Source organism: Diabrotica virgifera, chromosome 6 (assembly GCF_917563875.1).
Source record: "Diabrotica virgifera virgifera chromosome 6, PGI_DIABVI_V3a".
In the NCBI taxonomy this organism is placed as follows: Eukaryota; Metazoa; Arthropoda; class Insecta; order Coleoptera; family Chrysomelidae; genus Diabrotica; species Diabrotica virgifera.
The window spans coordinates 142,209,286-142,231,953 of record NC_065448.1 but is presented as its reverse complement, the minus strand read 5'-3'; the positions used below and the strand labels follow the sequence as shown (position 1 = coordinate 142,231,953).

The 22,668-nt window shown below is 32.4% G+C and overlaps 1 protein-coding gene across 4 annotated transcripts in view; it reads left to right on the top strand.

The window, feature by feature from the left end:
- The window catches only part of LOC114336756 (spectrin beta chain, non-erythrocytic 1), a 415,003-nt gene that overhangs the window by 206,511 nt on the left and 185,824 nt on the right, over positions 1 to 22,668 (top strand). For all 4 annotated transcript variants that reach the window (XM_028287129.2, XM_028287131.2, XM_028287128.2 and 1 more), the window contains exon 2: positions 1,536 to 1,711. In XM_028287129.2, coding sequence (XP_028142930.1) covers positions 1,592 to 1,711 — 120 coding nt within the window. In that variant the 5' untranslated portion in view covers positions 1,536 to 1,591. The remainder of the gene's footprint in view (positions 1 to 1,535; positions 1,712 to 22,668) is intronic.

The following is a 22,668-nucleotide window of genomic DNA, read 5'->3' as shown; positions in this document are numbered from 1 at the left end:
AAATTTGAGAGTAAGAAACTCATAAATCGTCTAAAAAATTTCAATATGGCGTTCGCTGAATATGTCTATCCTTATTGGTTGCTTAGAAAATTGCAAAATAAATCATAAATTTTGAGTTTTCATAAATATTCATAACTTCTGTAAAAATTAACTTTGGACCTTCTTATTACACGAATTGCTGAGACTTCCGGTGCTTAAATTATATTTTAAATTTCACGGCAATTGGTCAAATAGTTTAAAAGTTATTTATTTTGTTTATCCCAAATTACTTAATTTTTTTTGCAACAATATAAGTCAGAAAATTATGAGGTTACAGTAAGACTTCTGACAGTTTATGGAAGAAGAACATTTTATACTATTGACTTAATTAAAAAAAAATGACAAAAAATAATTTTAAACAGTGTAAAATTATTTAGCAAAAACACGTCGATTTTTTGCTTACTTTTAAACAATTAGAATAACTTTTTAACCGTTACCCGTAGAAAAATTATTTTTTCATATTTGGAAAGACTGAATTTTTGGAAAGAAAAACCATTGTCCTTTGGACAATTAGGGACGAAGTTAGCCCCCCCTTTTTTTAATTCACATGTTTTTGCAAAATAATTTTGCAGTATTTAGAATTATTTTTTGTCATTTTTTTTTAATTAAATTAATAGTATAAATTTTCTTCTTTCATAAACTATCCAAAGTATTAGTGTAACTTCATCATTTTCTGACTTATAGCGTTGCAAAAAAAATTAATTTGGAATAAACAAGTTAAATACTATACCTTTTAAACTATTTGACCAATTGTTTTGAAATTTAGGGTATGATTTAAGCACCAGAAGTCTCAGCATTCCGTGTAATAACAACGGATAAATATTTATAAATACTCACAATTTATGATTCATTTTGCAATTTTCTAAGCAACCAATAAGGATAGACATATTCAGCGAACGCCATATTGAAGTTTTTTATACGATTTATGAGTTTCTTACTCTCAAATTTGTTTAAAATGCTTAACTTTTTGGTAACAGACGAAAAAAGCGAAAATTTACCGTTTTTTTATCTTCATTTGTTTATAACTATGTATATCATCAAAATCGGCTGCAGGAAACATATTATAGGTTATTATTATAGATGTCCATGCTACTCAAAAAAATTGGTTTCGGCCTGGAGGGGGTTGTGTCACCAACAGGATATTTTTTTTCCTTATTTCTCTGAACTATGAGAACTGTGGAAGCGTATGTATTTGACTCGACATTGGTCACTGAACATGAGCCACCTGCATCGCGAATGTCATCTCGCGATTCTATTGGTTAAAAGTATGTATCATATCATAATGAAAATTTGTATCATAATGAAGCTAATTATTGTGATACAGCTAGTGAAATCATAATCATAATTGATCTATTAAAGTATGAGATTAGAAAAAAGCTTTATATACCTATAAGGCATAAGGTCATGTAATAAATAATATGTTTGATCCTGTTCTTTTTGTAGGTTTTGTAATTCATATTATCGATTTTTATACTAATAATATGCTTTTGTTACAGTTGCGAGCATACATTATGAACCTAAGCCAGATCCAGGCTATCAGAGAAGAAACAATATGAGTCAAAGAGATGAAGTTCAAAAGTTCGAACAGGGCCGTATTCGAGTCCTCCAAGAAGAACGTCTTCACATCCAGAAGAAAACCTTTACCAAATGGATGAATTCATTTTTACAGAAGGTAATTATATTATATATGTATGTAGAAGAAAATCTTGTACAAACATCTCTTAGTAATATTTGCTATTGGTTAGAAGTATTGCAAACTAGCACTCGTTATTTGCAACCAATTCATTAGAACTGTTCTAATGAAATTAGAACTTTACCAAAAAATTGGTAGGTTGAGAGCTTAACTTTTTTTGGATATTTGTTTTTAGATCCACGTAGTTAAAATATGGAATCCACATGTGGTAAAACAAAAACACACAATATTCTACTTAGTTTTCTATGACTTTGATACTAAACTTGTTTAAAAGACTGACAAGAATATGTTTATAGTTCCTGTTGCTTTTCTAATATTACTAACATGAATTTTTTTTTAAGAAGAAACTGATTGATATTGTGTTTGTGTTAATAGCAAAAATGTGCTACTAGCATCAAAAATTTATTATCAGAAATTCCCTGATAGACGACAAACAAGAAGAGATGCTTTTCAAAGTTTACTAGAACAGTTCCGAAGGACTGGACACATAGATACGTGGTAAACTATAAATGGTTTTGAAATTAGTGGTAGTAGTGTCGGAATAATTTTAAAAGATGCATCCATGTCATGCACAATTACATCAAGAGCTTAACGAGAATAACTTAAAAGAATAGAATTTTGTCGGTGGATGCAGCAACAAATTCAGAACGGAATAATTTTCAGTATTACTCAACTTCTAATCCTCACCATATTCTTACCGACAGTTAAACCAAATTGTCGTTGAATGCTTTTTGATAAAATTATTGGAAACTGTGTCATCAGTTGACTGATGGGGTACTGAGGAGCAGGGGACTGATGATTTAAAACGTTTTCATAGGAACTGGATGCGAGAGGCACAAGATCGAAACAGATGGAAAATTATGAGGGAGATCTATGCCCAACAGTGGACAAGCGAAGATTGAATGATGAAATGTGTCATCAAACCCTACTTTTTCGAGGATAACGTAAATGGAGAAATATCTACATTTTACTGCACAACGAATTGCCAGAATTATAGGAATAAGTATCGTTGAACTTACGTCAGAGAATGTGGAATGTGGATATTAAAGCACGTATCTATTACTGGAGCTCTGTGTAGCTGCTCCACATAGTGGATACATACCTTTACATGGCGCTGCTCCAGTACATCACAATTTTTTAGTGAATGAACATTTAAATGACACTTTTCTGGAAGTCGGTTGGAAGGGGAGGAGTCAGTCAATATTAACAAATTAAAGATCAGTTTATATTATTATTGGCGCGAATACGGGTCATATTACCCGTATGCACGCCATTTGTATATATAAAATTCTTAATTGTATGTCAAAAAATGCGCAATAACTACCTCTTAAAAGTTACCAAATTTCATTTGCATATCTCAACTGGTTTTAGAGCAATAAATAAATCGTCAGTTTGTAAGAGAAAATTCGACATACCGTATCTCGGAAACGAAGCATTTGCGGACATATGTTTATAAAGCAAACAGTCATTATTTTTTCATGCAGAATTACCCCTTAAAATTTGTCGCACTTATTTAGAAACACCTTGTACTGATGAAGAACATGGCTGGTTGTTTAAGTACCTAATTTCTTTATTATTCAACATAAGCGAATGAATCAAAAAACAGAATGTTAAGAAAACCTGAGGCTATAGTTGGGTTTTACGTTGTGTTTTATAAGTGCTAGAATATTCCACAGGATGTTGCGAACTGTGAGAAAAAAACACAGTTTGATTAGTCCACCCGGTATGCAATGAAAATTTACCTGTTTAGCAACAATATTATCACAGCGATATTGTTAAAGAATAAGGCTATAACATTAAAAAAATCGCTTCAATCGGACAACAGGTTTAAGAAATTCGAGACATCAAAAATGACCAATTTTGTGGGCCACCCGTTTTCTCTAACGCGCAATGTATATAGGCGAGCGACACGCACCCCTAAAATGACCAGGCGTGGGGTTAGGAACACACGATAAGAATCGTATCCGCCATGTTTTACTTTAGCGCCTTACGGTAAAACATGGCGGATACGATTCGTATCGAGTGTTCGTAATCCCTATGCAGGTACTGATATTTTGGACATCTTGGATATTAAAGCACCCTAATATGTCTGTGTAGATTTTGGCGTTCGATCCGACCATCACTTGTGACATCGTTGCCGTATCCTCTATTTTTTCATATTATCACGTTACAATTTTTGTGATATTATACACGAGCGTGACACCCTCAAAAAAGCGCTTAGTTTTCAAAATACTGACCACAGAGGAATGAATGGCTAATTTTATTCATACTTTATATTTTCGAGGGTGCTGAAAACGAAAATGAAGTTTATTTTAAATTTTATGTGGGGGAACATTGTCAAAATCGCAATTTTAACCTAAAAATAAAAAAGAAATAAATCACGTTTTTTTGCGTTTACCTCGTTACAACTCTGTTCCATTTTAATATTTTTTTCTGAAATTTTTACACTATATAGCTGTAACATTTCTGAAGACAAAGGTATCTGCCTCAAGTTTTTATTCTTATCAGGATAAAGGTTATGAATTTTTCAAAGAAAAAGGTGCGGATTTGTGCATTGCAAAGTTTAATCGCAAAAGTTGTGTGACGAAGTTTAAAATTTAGCTTCTCAATCACGTTTATTTTAAAGTAAAGAGTACAAAGAAGAGTAAGTTTTAGATCAAAATGTTTTATAGAAAAAAAAAATAGTGCAACTTTTAATGTCAACATTAGAAATCCCCAATATAACGCTTATTGTTTGAGGAACAGACAATCTAGGTCTAATTTCTCACATTTAGTACTATCCTTGGATTATAAACTTTCATTTGACACCTCATTTGTCATTTTACCTAGTATAATGACGGAGAAGTAAACGTTATTATTCTATTATTCTTGTAGGTACATTTAACATTGATTGAAATTATGAAAGAAATATATAGAAAACAGCATGGCAACACTGTGACGCACAAACATAAAAATTCAGCTACATTCAGCTGTGCGTTACATAGGGTGCTTTAATATCCAAGATGTCCTAATTTTTTATTTAATAAAACTCCAACTAGTCCATTCTTTCACGGTTTTTGCTTTAAATTTTAAAGAACCGCTTGGATTGACATGAAATTTGGCATACGCATAGCTTACATGTCAAAGAAAAAAAGTGATATTGTGCCGATGTGTGATTTTGCCCTGGGGGTGAAAAAATATAAGTCCAAAATAAGTCCGGAAATGGATAAACTGACTAATTTTAAGTAATTTACGCGTTAGGTCTCTGGACCTCGTAAAACCAGAGTTATAGCCAATGAAAAATAGATTCATATTCACCAAATTTCAAATAGAATACTTCGAAGTGAAATATCCAAAAATTTAAGCACTTTTTGGGGAAAACCTATTATAACTTTTTAAAGTGTTTTAAAAATGCTTTATTTCTGTTTTTATAAAAAGTTTCTAGAATTAAATTTAAGCAAGTTACGCTCTAAATAAAGTTGGTCCCTTTTGTTTTGGCAAAAAAATCGGGAAGACCACCCCCTAATTAGCAACTTAAATGAAATTAATCGATACCGATCCACAAATTATTTTACTTATGTTGTCTTTATATGATCTGTAAGTTTCATCGATTCAAAGTGCTTATTTTGGAAAAAATTTTGTTTTAAAGTAAAATTTTTAAAAATTTTAATTTTGAAAAATATTTTTTTTTTCAAAATAACTTAAAAATTGTTAAAGATACCAAAAATATCTAAAAACAAAAAAAGTCAGCATTGCTTTTCTGAATATCATGTATTTTTTTTTTGTTTTTCTGTTAGACAAAAATTGATTAAGATTTGCTGTTTCTAAATTTGCATACACTCGTGATCAGTGACTCGTTCAACCCCTTTTAACTACAGCCCTTTCAAAAATAAGGACTTTGAACCGATAAAACTTACAGATCATATAAACAATACATACATACACGAGTCAAGAAACTTGTGAAGTCGTAACGATTAAGTTCATTTGAGATACTAATTAGGGGGTGATTTTCCCGATTGTTTTACCAAAAAAAAGGGACTAACTTTATTTTGAGCGTAACTTGTTTACTTTTGATGCTAGAAATTTTTTTATAAAACAAAAATGAAGCTTTTTTTAAACACTTTAAATAAGTTGTAATGAGTTTTCCCCGAAATGTGCTTAATTTTTGGTTATTTCACGTTAAAGTATTCCTTTGGAATTTAACGAATATTAACCTATTTTTAATTACTACTAACTCTGCTTCTACTAGGTATATAAACGTGATATATACAGTTTATCAATTTCCGGACTTACTTTGGACGAATACTTTTTCACCCCCAAGAGGGGGTGAAAACCACTCCCGGGGCAAAAGCACATATCGGCACAATATCACTTTTTTTCTTTGACTTGTTAGCTATGTGTATGACAAATTTCATGTAAATCCAAGCGGTTCTTTAAAATTTAGAGGTTTTGCAATATTTTACCGTTAAAGAACGTACTAAACAGGAATCTTATGATTATTGCTATCTGATCAATCAATAATCAATAAACAAGTTAGTTCTATACCCCATTCCACGAATATACGACCCTCTTGGATTATCGCGACAACGAATATTTTACTGTGCAAAATATGAAGAACGAAAGTAAATTGCAAATTATATTGTTGTTTATTTAAGTAATTATTAGAGCAAAATACTTTCGTACTTCTTATGTTGCACACTAAAATATTCGTTGTCGCGATAATCCAAAACAGTCGTATATTCGTGGAATACACCATATCTACAAAATATTACAAAAACTTATCTAAGGTCATATTCAGCAATAATCCTTAGGCTCTAATACATAATAGTACTACTAGCTAACGTTTACACTTTAGCCGCACTTTCCTCTGCTTTTTCACTTAACGCACTTATTTAACTTTAGCACTAACTCAAACGGCTTCGTTCTCTTGAGTCTTCTTATCTGGTTGGCGTTGTCTAGGAGTTTGATAGCCTCGACATTCACATGGTTGGAGAGCCTTTGTTCATGACTCTCGGCAAACTTACTTATTGTCTGACTAACCGTATCTATCTGGAGGTCTCGATGAAGATCACAGTTTCTGAAGTACCATGGAGCATTGACGATGTTCCTTAACACTTTATTCTGATATCGTTGTATAATTTGGATGTTACTTTCTTTTGCCCTACAGCTCTTTTTCTACAGCCCCATAGCTGTATCCCATATGTCCATGTTGGTTTAAGGATTTGCTTATACAGTGCATTCGTAAAGTGTGGAAACGGTCTATTATCTCATGACTTAATTATTTTCAGAGTTTAAGCTCTGACAGGTCGATTTTTATTTTTAAATTATGAGTTTTTGACGTATATCCCATAATAGTGACGTCATCGATTTGGGCGTGATGACGTCATCGATGATTTTTTTAAATGGGAATAGGGGTCGTGTGGTAGCTCATTTGAAAGGCGATTCAATTCTCTATTCAGTATTCTCATTATTTATACCGGGTGGCCAAAAAATAATTCTTGAATTAAAATAATTGACGCAAAAAGAAGAATGTATGTAATTTATTTAACTCAAAATACATTTTACTGATGCCACATAATATAAAAAATATGTTTATTTCATAAATAAACATTGCTTTTCGCTTAAATTAAATGTCAAACAGCCACACACCTCCCTCTTGCCATTTTGAACATTTAATTTAAGGGGATGGGTAAGTATTTTCGGCTGCAATGCTATTCAAATGGGGATTCATTTTTTCGAATCCTAAGAAAACTAATAAGTATTTGTGAAAATTTTAAACGCAGAATGAAAGATCACGTTATTGCCGAGGGCCGAAAGTCCCTGAAAACTTCTATAATGTTTATTTTAATAAGTTACAGGGGTGAAAAACTAAGAGAAAATGTAGTGTGATTTTTAATTTCAAACATCTCATTCAAAAGAAACTTTTTTTATTCTAAGGGACTTTCGGCCCTCTATAATAATTTAGTCTTTCATTCTGCGTTTAAATTTTTTTAAAACGTTTATTAGTTTTGTCAGGATTCGAAAAAAATGGACACCATGTCCGTGGTGATATTTTCCAAATTGAACATTCGCTATCTTTGTCATACAACGCCCTGAGTCAAATAGAATATGATGACAAGACAGTGACAGTTTTAAATATTTTACATATTTGACATGGCACCGGGAATATTTTGAGTTTTTGGTTAAATTATTGATAATGTATTTGATAAATAATTGATTTAAGACGTGAACTTAATAAAAAGTTATGTATTGTTTGTTATTTATGGAAGATCCAAGCAGAGAATACATCAGGCTTATATTCTGTAATCCAAGTATTTGGTTGTTAAAGATGTTCAAAATAATTGTAAGCGTTCCATAGTAACAATATATTATTAAAAAATCACTTTTCCTCTTTTCTCGATTGAGTATTAGTTTTTGTTGTGCATATAAATTATTACAATCACTGGATACATGGTTAGTGAAAAAATTATCACATTTATTAACTGAATTAATAATTTGCAATTATACAAATAACAGTTATCCAAGAACATTCAAAAGCCTTCTCGTTAAAGTTAAAGATGACATTATCAAGTAGAATGTCATTCTAGTAATGTTTACATATCCATACCAGTATGAATTTTACTACACATAATTTGCCGTGTAAAGACAGAAAAAGTAGAGATAGCCGTAAAATATTTGCGAATTATGTACCCATAGCCTTAAGCGAAAAGCAATGTTTATTTATGAAATAAACATTTTTTTTATATTATGTGGCATCAGTAAAATGTATTTTGAGTCAAATAAATTACATACATTCTTCTTTTTGCGTCAATTATTTTAATTTAAAAATTATTTTTTGGCCACCCTGTATAAATAATGATGTTAATGTTTATATTACTGAGTAGAGAATTGAATCAACTTTCAAATGAGCTACCACACCACACGACCCCTATTCCCATTTAAAAAAAATCATTGATGACGTCACCACGCCCAAATCGATGACGTCACTATTATGTACTATACGTCAAAAAATCATAATTCAAAAATAAAAATCTACCTGTCAGAGCTGTAACTCTGAAAATAATTAAGTTATGAGATAATAGACCGTTTCCACACTTTATGAATGCGCTGTATAATAACAATTTGTTATAGGTAGACAGAGTGGATCTATTTCCCCACTAACCCGGCACCTTTTGCAAGACGTCAACTGCCACGTGGGGTGCTCACAGCACCCCTTAAAAATTTTCTGTGATCTACTTGTTTATAAACAAAATAATGTGTTGAGTTACACAAGAATATAAAAAAAACATGTTTTATTAACTTATTAGCTATTACTAATATATTATAAAAGTCAAAAAATAAAATTAAAAAGGTGTTATAAGCAAATTAGCAAGTACCAACCCATAATAAATGAAGTGAAGTAAACATCTAAAAAAATTAAGGTTTATTAAGTATAGAGACTATATTAATAATTTGAATTAGTTATTACAATAAAAAAATGTAAATCTGACCTGTTTATCAAAAACACAAAAAAAATTTAAAACTTAAACTGCAAGATGCTGACACCCCAATTCGACTTTAGAGCTACAAGTTCAGAATGACACTAAATAACCACTTCAAACGCAAACAGATCTATGCTATATAATAGTATAGAAAGCTACTATGACGCACAGCACGGTTAACAAACTTGAAATACCAAATATTTGATGAAAATGTGCTATGGGGTGCTGGTAGCACCCCACGTGGCAGGTGCCGGGTTAACCAGTACATCTTTCTGAACTTAATTTCTAATTCTTTCTTTTTTTTCTTAATATGTGCTTTCCAACATAGCTTTGAATCTAATGTCATACCCAAATATTTTGCCGTATTTGCATAAGGTATTTGGTTTCTTATTTATACTGATTGGGATATGTTGTTCTCTTTTGTTAGTAAAATTGACATAAACAGATTTTGTTTCATTCAATTTGATACGCCATCGTCTGGTCCAGATGTTAATTTGTTCAACAGAGTTTTGTAGCATAGTTGCTGCTTCCTCGTGGTTTTGTCCGACGGCTAGAATTCATGAATTCTAATGATGGAATATCGCTGGTATAGATTAGGTATAGCACTGGCCCTAGGACACTTCCTTGTGGAACTCCAACTTTAACTTCTTTTAATTCTGAATATGCTTCCTCATTTTTCTTCCCGAATTTTTCTTTCCTCATTTTTCTTTCTGAATATGCTTCCCGAAAGTGTCTGTTGGATATATAATTAGTCCAGAAAGCCACTGCGCATCCGCTAGGAAAAATATTCTAATTCGGATTTTTTGCACAATCTTACTCAAAAAGGACTCCTTTTAACAAATTTGCATGTTGCCAGGACCAAAAGGTGGTCAAAAATTTTTTAAACGTTTTTCTTTTGTTTTTTTCCTAAAATTATTTTTTTTGCATGGAAAAAAGTTTTTTTAGGTTTTTTGGATCATTCCAAACAGAAAAGGTCTTTAGTGACTTTTCTCTAAAGTTGATAGTTTTTGACATATAAGCGATTAAAAATTGAAAAATTGCGAAATCGGCCATTCTTAACCCTCAAAAACTATATGAAAAACTGAAAATTTGAATGTTGCCAAGGTAGGTAGACATTCTTTAAACATCAATTGATGAAACCCCGAAGAGTTTTTTGCAATACAATATTCCAAACTCCTTTGTTTTTTAATTGCTTATCAAGCGTGCGCGACACTATTTTCCACCGACAGTATGGTGCAAATGAAAGGAATAAATTCGTTATTTCGTAAAGCGGCAACTTTAAGGAACAATCCCGAAACAGGTCGATTTTTATTTTTAAGTTATATTGTGGCATATATGGTATACTAGTGACGTCATCCGTCTGGGCGTGATGACGTAATCGATGATTTTTTTAAATGAGAATAGGGGTCGTGTGGTAGCTCATTTGAAAGGTTCTTCAATTCTCTATTCAGTAATGTAAACATTTACACAATTATTTATACAGCGTGTCCTTCTACTTCTTTTTTTGTCAAATAATTTAATTTAATAAAAATTTTTTGGACACCCTGTATAAATAATTATGTAAATGTTTAGATTACTGAATATAGAATTAAAGAACCTTTCAAATGAGCTAGCACGGGACCCCTATTCTCATTTAAAAAAATCATCGATTACGTCATCACGTCCAGATGGATGACGTCACTAGTATACCATATATGCCACAATATCATAACTTAAAAATAAAAATCGACCTGTTTCGGGATTTTTCCTTAAAGTCGCCGGTTTAGGAAATAACCAATTTATTCCTTTCATTTGCACCATACTGTCGGTGGAAAATAGTGTCGCGCACGCTTGATTAGCAATTAAAAAACAAAGGAGTTTGGAATATTGTATTGCAAAAAACTCTTCGGAGTTTCATCAATCGATGTTTAAAGAATGTCTACCTACCTTGGCAACATTCAAATTTTCAGTTTTTCATATAGTTTTTGAGGGTTAAAAATGGCCGATTTCGCAATTTTTCAATTTTTAATCGCTTATATGTCAAAAACTATCAACTTTAGAGAAAAGTCACTAAATACCTTTTCTGTTTGGAATGATCCAAAAAACCTAAAAAAACTTTTTTCCATGCAAAAAAAATAATTTTAGGAAAAAAACAAAAAAAAAACGTTTAAAAAATTTTTGACCACCTTTTGGTCCTGGCAACATGCAAATTTGTTAAAAGGAGTCCTTTTTGAGTAAGATTGTGCAAAAAATCCGAATCAGAATATTTTTTCTAGCGGATCCGCAGTGGCTTTCTGGACTAAATATGATTCTAGGAGTTCAGAATATTGTTTTGGTAAGTAACATCTCATTTTATGGTATATTCCGTCATGCCACACTTTGTCAAAAGTCTGCGCTACATCGAGAAAAATTGATCTATCGTTGAGTGGCTTTCTCTAAACCCAAACTGATGATTAGGAATTAGATATTTTGCTGTATAATTGGTTTTAGTCTCTTCAAGATAATTTTTCATAAGGTGGAGTGGGGTAAGTTCGGACCGGTTTTCGTTAAGTTTGACTTTAATAATATTTTTGTAAATTATATTTCAAATATTTAACATTTTCTTGGTATCAACGTGAAGTAACATTAATACGCTATAATTCGCATTGCCAAAAACACCAATTTACATTGGAAATTAGAACTTTTATAAAAAATTAGAAAAAACAGTAACTATTCCGGGGGCAATTATAAAACTCGAAAAAATGTATCTTCATATGTTATGGGACAAAATCGGAATTACTAATCCGTCATTTATGAAATGCTTTTTGCCAGATTAAAGTAAGTTGCTTAGTTTAAAAGTTATACATTTAAATATAAAGAATGGTTTTTTGAATGGCATTTATGCGCCTGTCCGAATTTCTATCAATGCCCCTTTAATTGTTTCTGCTGATTACGCTCTTCGGTTCGTTTTTCTAACATAATATCTAACATTTTGGATCTAAAAAAGGTTATAAATAAAGAATTTGAGCAAGAAACCATAAAAAGTACAAAAAAAAATCTTTAAAATTGACTGGAAAAAGCACAAGTCCGGTCTTACCCCGCTACATGCTCCGAACTTGCCCCGTGCACTATTTGCGGTGCAAGACTAGAGTAGTGATTTTTCCAGTAAATTTCAAATAATCGAAAGGATTTATTTCTTTAACGTAAACTTTAAGCAATGTTCTTAATACTTACCAAAAATAAATGCACAAGACACAAAATTTGCTGTAAAATACCGGCACTTTCTTTAACAGCTCTTGGTTAAATAATATCTACTACTCATGTACTCAGATTTTATAAATGGCAAAATAGTGGCAGAATTACTTCTGAGTGAGAGACATCTATGTCAATCAGTTCATACTAATCTAGTACAGATTTCTACTTATTAATTTGTACAATTAAATGTATCTTATGATAGATTTAGAGCTAATACGAACTTGCCCCGTTTACGATCTTACCCCACTCCACCTTATAATTTTGACATGAAAGGCAACAGTGAAATAGGCCTATATAAAGAAGCTTGTGGAGGTTTTCCTGGTTTTAGTGTCATTATAATTTCTGCCACCTTCCATGTCTTTGGTACGTACCTCAGCCTAAAGGAAGCATTTATAATATGTGTTAATTTTATTATAGCTCTCCTTGGAAGTTTCTTTAACACTTCTCTAGTGATGAGATCAAATCCTGGAGCTTTCTTGGGGTTTATATTTTCTTTTATTTCCATATATACTTCTTTTGGAGTAACAGGGCTAATCTCCATTTCATCTTGATCAGGGACCTCCCAGTTTATGTTATTGTTCTTCATTTGGTTGCAGAGTATTTTCTAGGTGATCAGCAAACCTATTAGCTTTTTGTATATTGCTTATTGCCCAGCTGCCATTAGTATTTCTAACTGGTGGATTCTGTAAGATTGACCTTTTTAGTCGTTTGGTAGCCTTCCACAGTGAGTAATCAGTAGTACTATCATTTGATAGTTCACTTAGGTAGATGCTAACAGATTCGTTTTTGATTCTTTGAATTTCTCTTTTTAATTGTTGTGTGGCATTATTATTTAATCTAGTTTTACCAACTGGTGCTCTAGACTGTTGCCACTTGCGTCTCAGTTTTCTTTTTTCAGTTACCATTTCTCTGATTTCCTTCGGGTAGTTATTTCCTTTTATTCTTTCGACACTGTTTCTGCTGTTGTTCCAAGCAGCTTATTGTACATTTTTATTGAGTAATTCTACTTCTGCCTCTAGTTAATCAATGGTTCTTAATGGACCTGAGAGGTTAATCTTCTCGTCAAGGTCTATCTGGAAACTTTTCCAGTCAGTATTTTTGTTAACAAGTCTAGGGGGGGCTTTCTTTTTGCTGAAAAGGAATGAGGTTTATTTTGAATTTTATGTGAGGGAACATTGTCAAAATCCATACTGTTCCATTTTAATATTTTTTTCTGAAATTTTTATAGTATATGTATATTTCTCACTTTTCTGAAGACAGTACGATCTGCTTCAAGTTGTCAGTCTTATTATAATAAAAGTTATAAATTTTTTAAGTAAAAGGTGCAGATTCCTGAATTGCAAAGTTTAATCGCAAAAGTTGAGTGACGAAATTTTAAATTTAGCTTTTTAATCACGTTTATGATAAAATATAGAAGATATAGAGTAGAAAGAAGTTTTCTGAAAAGTTTTAGATCAAAATGGTTTATAGAAAAAAAAAATGGTGCAACTTTTAATTTCGACGTTTTTAAATCCCCAAAATAACGCTTATTTTTCGAACTGACAATGGGTGGTGAATGGCTAATTTTGGTCATACTTTATGTTTTTGACGTTTTTGAAAACTAAAATGGTGTTTATTTTGAATTTTAAGTGGGGGAACATTATAAAAATCGCAATTTACCCTAAAATAAAACAAATTAAATCACGTTTTTTTTGCGTTTAACTCGCTACAACTCTGTTCGGTTTTAATACTTTTTTCTGAAATTTCGAAAATTGACCAAAATTAACATTTCTTTTGTTCAATGTAGTTTAGCTCCTTTTTCGCCCAATCAATATTTAAGTAGGTATATATGACAGTGATTTGTTCTTTAATTCTCATAGATAGTCTGCGACATAGAAACCATTATTTATCTGAGTTGAGTTCAAATAAAATTGTAATATAAATAAAACCAAGAATGTAGTCATAACCTAAGTTTTATCTACAAAGGCGTATTACGTGACAGACAATAAAGTTTAACGTGTTACTAGTGACTACTTTGTAGATAAATACATCTTTCCCTATAAAGTATGTACAATTATTATAGATATCGAGGTTGCTATTTACACAAGAATTCTTTGATTATGCAATGAACTAGATGACCTCTCTGCTACATGGGAAAAAGTAAACAATAAATACTAATACAATACAAGCCTCTCTGATCTCATTAAGAAATATTTCAAAAATTAACCTTAACTCTTACATCGCTAATAATAATTGTTACAGATTTTAAAATCAATTGCAAAAACTACCACAAATTTATTGTGATTAAAAATCGTAATTTCACTTGTTACTATTTTATTTACAATGAAAATACAGTTTCTGATTACTCATTTTAATTTGTTATGGACTTTTAACTTTAAATTAACAAGTGTGTTAAAGCAAAAGACGGAATCAAAGACGATTGGGGAACGAAAAAATTCGGTCTCGGGCCGAATTATTTGTTATTTCAATCATTTCTTTAACTTAATCTGCTCTTCGGATGTTAAAAGTTAAACTCCACATTAAATAGCGTACCTGGCCCACCAAATTCCACAACGAATACAAATATTTAATATATCATTAATAGTATTATAAAAGTTTTGAATTTTTCAACCGGTTTTCAACTCCTTAATAGCCCTCAATGAAAAAGGTACCTATGACCATTTCTTCTCAAGAATTATTTTTACAGTTGAACGACTTAAATCTTAAAATTATAGAACTATTTTAATAATGCAAGAACTAACTAATTGCCTCAGGCTTAGTACAAATGCAGGCGGTTACGCCGCGATTTACACCAAAAAAAAATAAAGGAAGGATGAAAATTTGGGAATAGGTAGTTGAAATTGTCTATTATTATAATATAAGAAAAAGTTTACAATTCTACATCCCCTCCATTTTACAAAAAAATTTGTAAAATGGAGGGGAATACCCCTTCTCGGGGGTGAACCAATGTACATTCAAAGTAAGTCCGGAATTGGATAAAATCACTAATTCTAAGCAACTTTTGTTCTATAGAGTTTTTTCACTAAGTCAGTACTTTTCGAGTTATTTGCGAGTGAATATGTTCATTTTAACAAAAAAAAACATGTTTTTGGACAGTTATTCGCAAATAACTCAAAAAGTAACGATATTATCGAAAAAAATATTCCTAGCAAAAATATAGCCTATAAAGATGTGAAAAAAATAGTGTATGCGTAAAGTCTGCATACCCACCAGCAGCGGAGTTATAGCTAATGAAAAGTAGGTTCTTATTCGTCCAATTCCAAAATCGAATATTTCGAAGTGAAATGACAAAAAAACAGAGCACTTTCCTGGGAAAACTCATTATAACTTTTTTAAAGTGCTTAAAAAAAGGTTTATTTTTGTTTTACCATTACCATTTTACCATTAAAAGTAAGTGAGTTACGCTCAAAATATTGCTGGTTGCTTTTATTTTTTGGTAAAAAAATCGCGAGAATTACCCCCTAATTAGCATCCAAAATAAAATTAATCGCTATTGTCTCACAAGTTACTTTGCTTATGAATTCTTTATATATGATCTGTAAGTTTCATCGGTTCAAAGTGCGTGTGTTTGAAAAGGCTGTAGTTAAAATGACTTGAACGAGTCACTAATCAAGAGTGTATGCAAATTTTGAACAGTCATAGCATAACCAATTTTTATCTACCGGGAAAACAAAAAATCCAAAATATTCAGAAAAGCAAAACGTACATTTTATTACTCTTTGAAATTTTTGGTATTACTAATAATTTTTAAGTTATTTTGAAAACAAAAATGAATTTTTTTTCAAAATTAGAAAAAAAAAATTTTTAATACCATTTTTTTTTTCAAAAATGAACACTTTTAACCAACGAAACTTATAGATCATATAAATAATACATAAGCAAAGTAACTTGTGAGGCGGTAATGGATGCTAACAAGGGGGTGATTTTCGGTATTTTTTTACCAAAAAATAAAAGCGACCAACAATATTTTAAGCGTAACTCACTTTTAATGATAGAAGTTTTTTTAAAAAACAAAAATAAACCTTTTTTTAAACTCTTTAAAAAAGTTAAAATGAGTTTTCCCAGGAAAGTGCTCCGTTTTTTTGTCATTTCACTTCGAAATATTCCATTTTGGAATTGGACCAATAAGAACCTTTTTTCATTAGCTATAACTCCGCTGCTGGTGGGTATGCAGACTTCATGTATACATACACCATTTTTTTCACTTTTTTATAGGCTATATTTTTGCTAAGAATATTTTTTAAGAGCTTAGCTAAGCTAGAGCTTAAGATCTGTTGGTGCAACCAGGCATTAATGATTTATAACGCGTCAAGCGCCTGTCATGTGAACGGGCTCTTAGTATCCTGCTAATTCTGCTAGTGTTTTCAAGCAATATACATTCACTTTCATTAAATAAATAAACTCCTGGACAAAATTAACGTACCACTTTAATTAATATAAATATTTACAATATGAACACAAAATAAAACTAACTTACATTGATATAATAATAAACACCTACAAATCAGTCCAACATGACTTTATCATGACCTTAATTTGCCTTATTGTCTCTTTAAAAATTTGTTTTTGCCGGAAATGCGTAAATAAGCTAGCATAACTCCAAATTGAAAAAAGAAAAAAATCAGTAAAATAATACAATAAAATGAATCTGGGTCAACACTAATACCGTGTAGGCCTTCCTCTAATTCTTATGACTGCATTTATGGGTCGAGGCATGCTTGAAATCAAATGTTCAACAAAATCTTGCGGAATATTCTCCCATTCTTCAATAACGGCCTCAATGAGTTGGTTGTGATTGGCAATAGGGGGTCTACGACTTCGATTCTTTTTTTTTGAGAGTCTCATAGATGCTCTATAGGATTCATGCCCGGACTGTTAGGTGGTCACTGTAATAATGGAATATCAACATCATTTAGGTAGTCAATAACTTGTCGAGCCACATGAGGACGAGCGTTGTGTTGAATAAAAAATTAGGTCCAAAAACCGGAGCAAAAGGCATTACATGTTCGACAATAATGCTGTCTAAGTAATAATGGGCATTCATAGACCTCGTACGTGTGAGGACCAACTCCGTACGAGCTTTAAAACAAATTCCCCCGCAAAACATTTTAGAGCCACCACCAAAAGGTACTTTAGGAGAGATATTGCAGCTGGCAAACCTTTCTCCTCGCCTTCGCCAGACACGCTCACGACCATCTGGAGCTTTTAGGCTTACTCTAGTCTCATCGGAGAAAAGAACTCGTTTTCAATCATCGATGGTCCAATTTTGATGCAATCTTGCAAAATTCAATCTCTGAACCCTGTGTTTTCTGGTAAGCAAGGGTGTTTTGGCCGGTTTCCTGTTGCTCAATTCTGCTTCATGTAAACGTCTTCTAACTGGTCGAGACGATATCGCGACATTTCGAACATCTGCTAGTTAATTTTTTAGCAAATTGCTGGTGACTCTCCTATCTCTGAGAGCACGTTGTCTCAAAAAACGATCATTAATTTGATTAGTGCAACGTTTTAGCCCTTGCCCTGGTCTTCGATGGTACGACCCTGTTTCATTATATCGCCTCACCTTGCGACTGATGCTGGAATGATGTCTTCCTAACAAACCTGCAACGTATCGCATTGAATATCCTTGATCTAGGAGAGTCGATGCTCGCACTGCCTCCTCCATTGACAAATTTCTTTGGCAGTTCATTTTTTTATTTGATTTTTATGCAAATGAACTTCCAAACATGCATGTGATGAAAAATATCACAATAAAAAGCTTGTTTCTCACAAGCACTTTGCTTTAATCGGCACTTTTTATGTAAAGTTTAACTCACTTTTAGTCTAAAACCAAGTTTAATACAAATTATTGTTTAAACAAGACTATTATTAGGGTACATAACAACTGTCACTGTCAAACAAGGCCCGTAGGCAACTTGTCGTACAGTAAATTATCAATAAATAAAGATTATTGAGAAAAATATGAGTGGTGCGTTAATTTTGTCCAGGAGTTTATAAACAACTATTTTTTTACCAATAGCGAAGTAAATGACCGTTTTTGAGTCACCCCCGAGAAGGGGTGACTTTCATCCCCTAAGTAAAAGCAACCAACGGCACAAATACAAATGGAACTGGAGGATAAGTAGAAACTTAAACCAAATTTTCATGCAATTTACTGGGCTATACTATTCCTACTGTTGACAGTTTTAGTTGACATACTCCTCTGATAAGTCTAAAGGTGGGAAACAATCAATATAATGTAAATCTGTAGGTTTCTATCGCTAAATTTCTCACCTCTACTAGTTTTATCTCTTTTTATCTCACAACCTTATATGTTTTCCATCTTTTGCGTTATTTTGCCGGTTATTAGCGCGCTCATCACTGTATATGTTGTACTCAATATCCGAATTCGGCCATTGACCGAAATTTATACCCACAACGCGTTGTGAATTTCGTTTATTTCTCACATCGCGTTTTGGGTATTTTTCACGTGCACAGAACGCGTTGTGGATAAATTACAATGACCCACAATACGAAACGACGAAGGCCGTCGGAAACACATGACGAATTGCTTGTACAAACTCAGTACTTAGAATGGACGACTGGGTAAATTATTTTCAAGAAATGAACTCTTCAAACCGATTCGCAATTCATGTTTGAATCAAATGATATTAATAGTAGTAAGAAAATACCCTTGCGCACTACAGCAAATATGTCATCCAAAGGTTCTGATCAAGGTTTTCTCAGAGGTAACTGTAAAAGGTTTTGTGGCGATAATGAATGTTCCTGTGAACAAAGGAACAAACAATGTAATTCAAAGTGTCATGGATCGCTGGCATGCAAAAATAAATGAAGAAATTTGGTTTTAAAAATTTTTGTGTTTAAAACTTATTTTTATCTGTATTTTTTAAACAAAATTAGAAGTTTCGTTATGTGGGTATTTGTATTTTTATTTACATAATTTAGCACCATTTACATCCACAGAGAACGGCAGTTCTCACCAGTGGCGCACAACACCCCTACATGCGACACTATATATACACGAAATTTTCGATTTTCTAAACCTGACTGAATTGAAAATTGGGCCAAATCCCATCTTAAAGTTTAGGAAAAGACTCGTCCATTCATATGTCAACCATCAATTTTGGTCCAAGGGTGTGGATTTTACGGCCCTTCCCATTTAAAGCCTGTTTTTCGTTCTCGTCCCCAAAACTCCCAAAAATTTCAAAAATTTAAGCCCGACCTTTGCGGCTTCTGATAGCACAGATAATTACCTTTCCAACGCATGTTAAATTTTGAAAATCGGTTATACCATTCAAAAGTTATCGAGCTCAGAAATATGACTCAATTTTTATTTAAAAAATGGAAAATGTTTGTGGATATGTATGTATGTATGTATGTATGTATGTATGTGTGTGGAAAAGTTACACCGATCTGAATGTTTTTTTCTGTATTTCAAGAAGGTGTGAGGGTCGATTCAGAACCGTTCTAATTTTTGACTTCTGACTACACTTAAGTCAGCTAGAGGTCTAGGTAAATACAAAATAGCATATTTTTTGGGCGTATATATCTTAGGTTCAAGGAAAGGCAGGAAAACCGAAAATACACCAAATCAATAGGGTTAAGTTAAGCTTTCAAATGGCGCTTAAGCAATCAAGCTGAGATATACACACTGCTCACCATAGCCAAAAAACTGAAAAATTAAACTTTGAAAATGTTGGTTTTTCGACAATTACTCAAAATTTCAACCTACGAATTGCGCCAATAACTGAGAGTTTATAGAAGGACTCAGGACGCGTCTAACGGTGTGTACCTCATATCTGGGAAAATTCGAATTTTTAATTTATAGGATTCATAAGTATGATCAAATCTATTTCTTATGGGAAAAACTGTTTTTCAAATTCAATAATTCCTGTAATACGTTCAGTTATCACACTCGATCTTGGATGCATCAGATACTACTTGTCAATACGTTTCAAACTCATGTTTACTGATCAACATCAGGTAAACCGTTCAGAAGTTATAGAGCTCCAAATGTATAATTAGTCCAGGAACTGAAAATTTTCACTTCGCAATTTTTACAGAAAGGATAGATTTGCTTGAAAATTTGACAATAAATAGTAGATAGTCCAAGGATAAAAATCTATATGATGTAGAAATACGCTTTTACCATGGAGTGGTTGCCACCTCATCTCGAGGGTGGAAATTTTTTATTATATTTTTACCGCAAATGCTGTTAAAAACATTAATTATAAGCAAAAAATGTTCATTATACATTTTTTTTTGATAAAATTAATAGTTTTCGATTTAGTGGTTATCGAAGCTGTTAGTTTTATATCGAAAAAATTATCAGAGAACGGCAGTTCTCGCCAGTGGCGCAGAAATACACCCCCCTACACGCGACACTATGCACGCAATTTTCAATTTTCTAAATCTGACTGAATTGAAAATTGTGCCAACTCCCATCTTCAAGTTCAGAAAAAGACTCACCCATTCATATGTCAACCATCCATTTTGGTCCAAGGGTGTCGATTTTACGGCCCTTCCTATTTAGGGTCTGTTTTTCGTTCTGGTCCCCAAAACTCCCAAAAACTTCGAAAATTTAAGTCCGACCTTTGCGGCTTCTAACAATGCTGATCATTACCTTTCCAACTCATGTCTAATTTTGAACATTACCAGAGAACGGTAGTTCTCGCCAGTGGCGCACACCCACACCCCCCTACACGCGACACTATATATACACAAATTTTCGATTTTCTAAATCTGACTGAATTGAAAATTGGACCAACTTCCATCTTAAAGTTCAGAAAAATACTCAACGATTTATATGTCAACCATCGATTTTGGTCCAAGGGTGTAGATTTTACGGCCCTTCCTATTTAAGGTCTGTTTTTCGTTCTCGTCCCCAAAACTCCAAAAAACTTTAAAAATTAAGTCCAACCTTTGCGGCTTCTAAGAACTGATCATTACCTTTCCAACGGATGTCTAATTTTGAAAATCGGTTATACCATTCAAAAGTTATAGAGTTTAGAAATGTGACTCAATTTTTATTTAAAAAAGGGAAAATGTTTGTGGATATGTATGTATGTGTGTTTGAAAGTTAAACCGATTTGATATTTTTTCTCTGTGTTTGAAGAGGGGGTCAGGGCCGATTTAGAACCGGTGTAGTTTGTGACTTTTGACCACCCATAAGCCAGCTATAGGACTTGGTAAGTACAAAACGGCATATTTTTTGGGGGTATATATATTCGGACCAAGACGAGGCAGGAGAACTGCAAATACATAAAATCAATAGTGTTTATCAATATTTAAAATCGTGTTTAAGCCGTCAGGATCAGACATACACACAGCTCAGTATAGCCGAAAAACTGAAAAACTAAACTTTGAAAATTTTGGTTTTTAAACAATTACTCAACATTTCAACCTACGAATTGCGCCAGTAACTTAGTGTTTGTAGAAGGACTCAAGACGAATCTAACGGTGTATACCTTATATCCGGAAAAATTCGAATTTTTAGGTTATAGGCTTCATAAATATGATAAATCTATTTCCTGTGGGAAAAACGGTTCCTCAAGCTCAATAATTCCTGTAATAACTTCAGTTATCATACTTGACCTTAGATCCATCAGATACTACTGGTCAATACGTTTCAAACTCATGTTTACTGATCAAAATCGGTTAAGCCGTTTAAAAGTTATTAAGCTACAAAAGTATAATCCAATTAACGATTATTCCCGAAATGGTTTATGTAGTTGTAGTGGTTACGACGCTAAATTTGATCTAGCAACGGGCAATCCGACTTCATTTACCGGCCATCTCAATATTTTTGTTTCAATCTATTTCGAATAGAAGAAAATCTAGTGTACATTCGATGGACACTAGATCATTTGGGATATAATGCAACAAAGGTGACCATTTATAAAGCTTGACGTGTAATAGGGGAACATTGCATTTTACTTCATACATTTAATTTATAAATAACTTTGAAAAACTCCTGGTACAAGAATAAAAAACCGCTAAACGCCGTAAAAATGAGTGGCGCATAAAATATTCCAGCTACAAAAGATCTGATATGAATATTACGTGGCGCGAAAATGGATTTTCATTAGATGCAAAACAAAATTCTAGTTTTATTTTAAAAGATTTTTCCATAATATTTGCTAAATTTGAAGTAAACGCGCCACAAAAGAGTTTCAAAATTTAAACTGTATCAAAGTTACGCTTTTGTGGCGCGTTTACTTCAAATTTAGCAAATATTATGAAAAAATCTTTTAAAATAAAATTAGA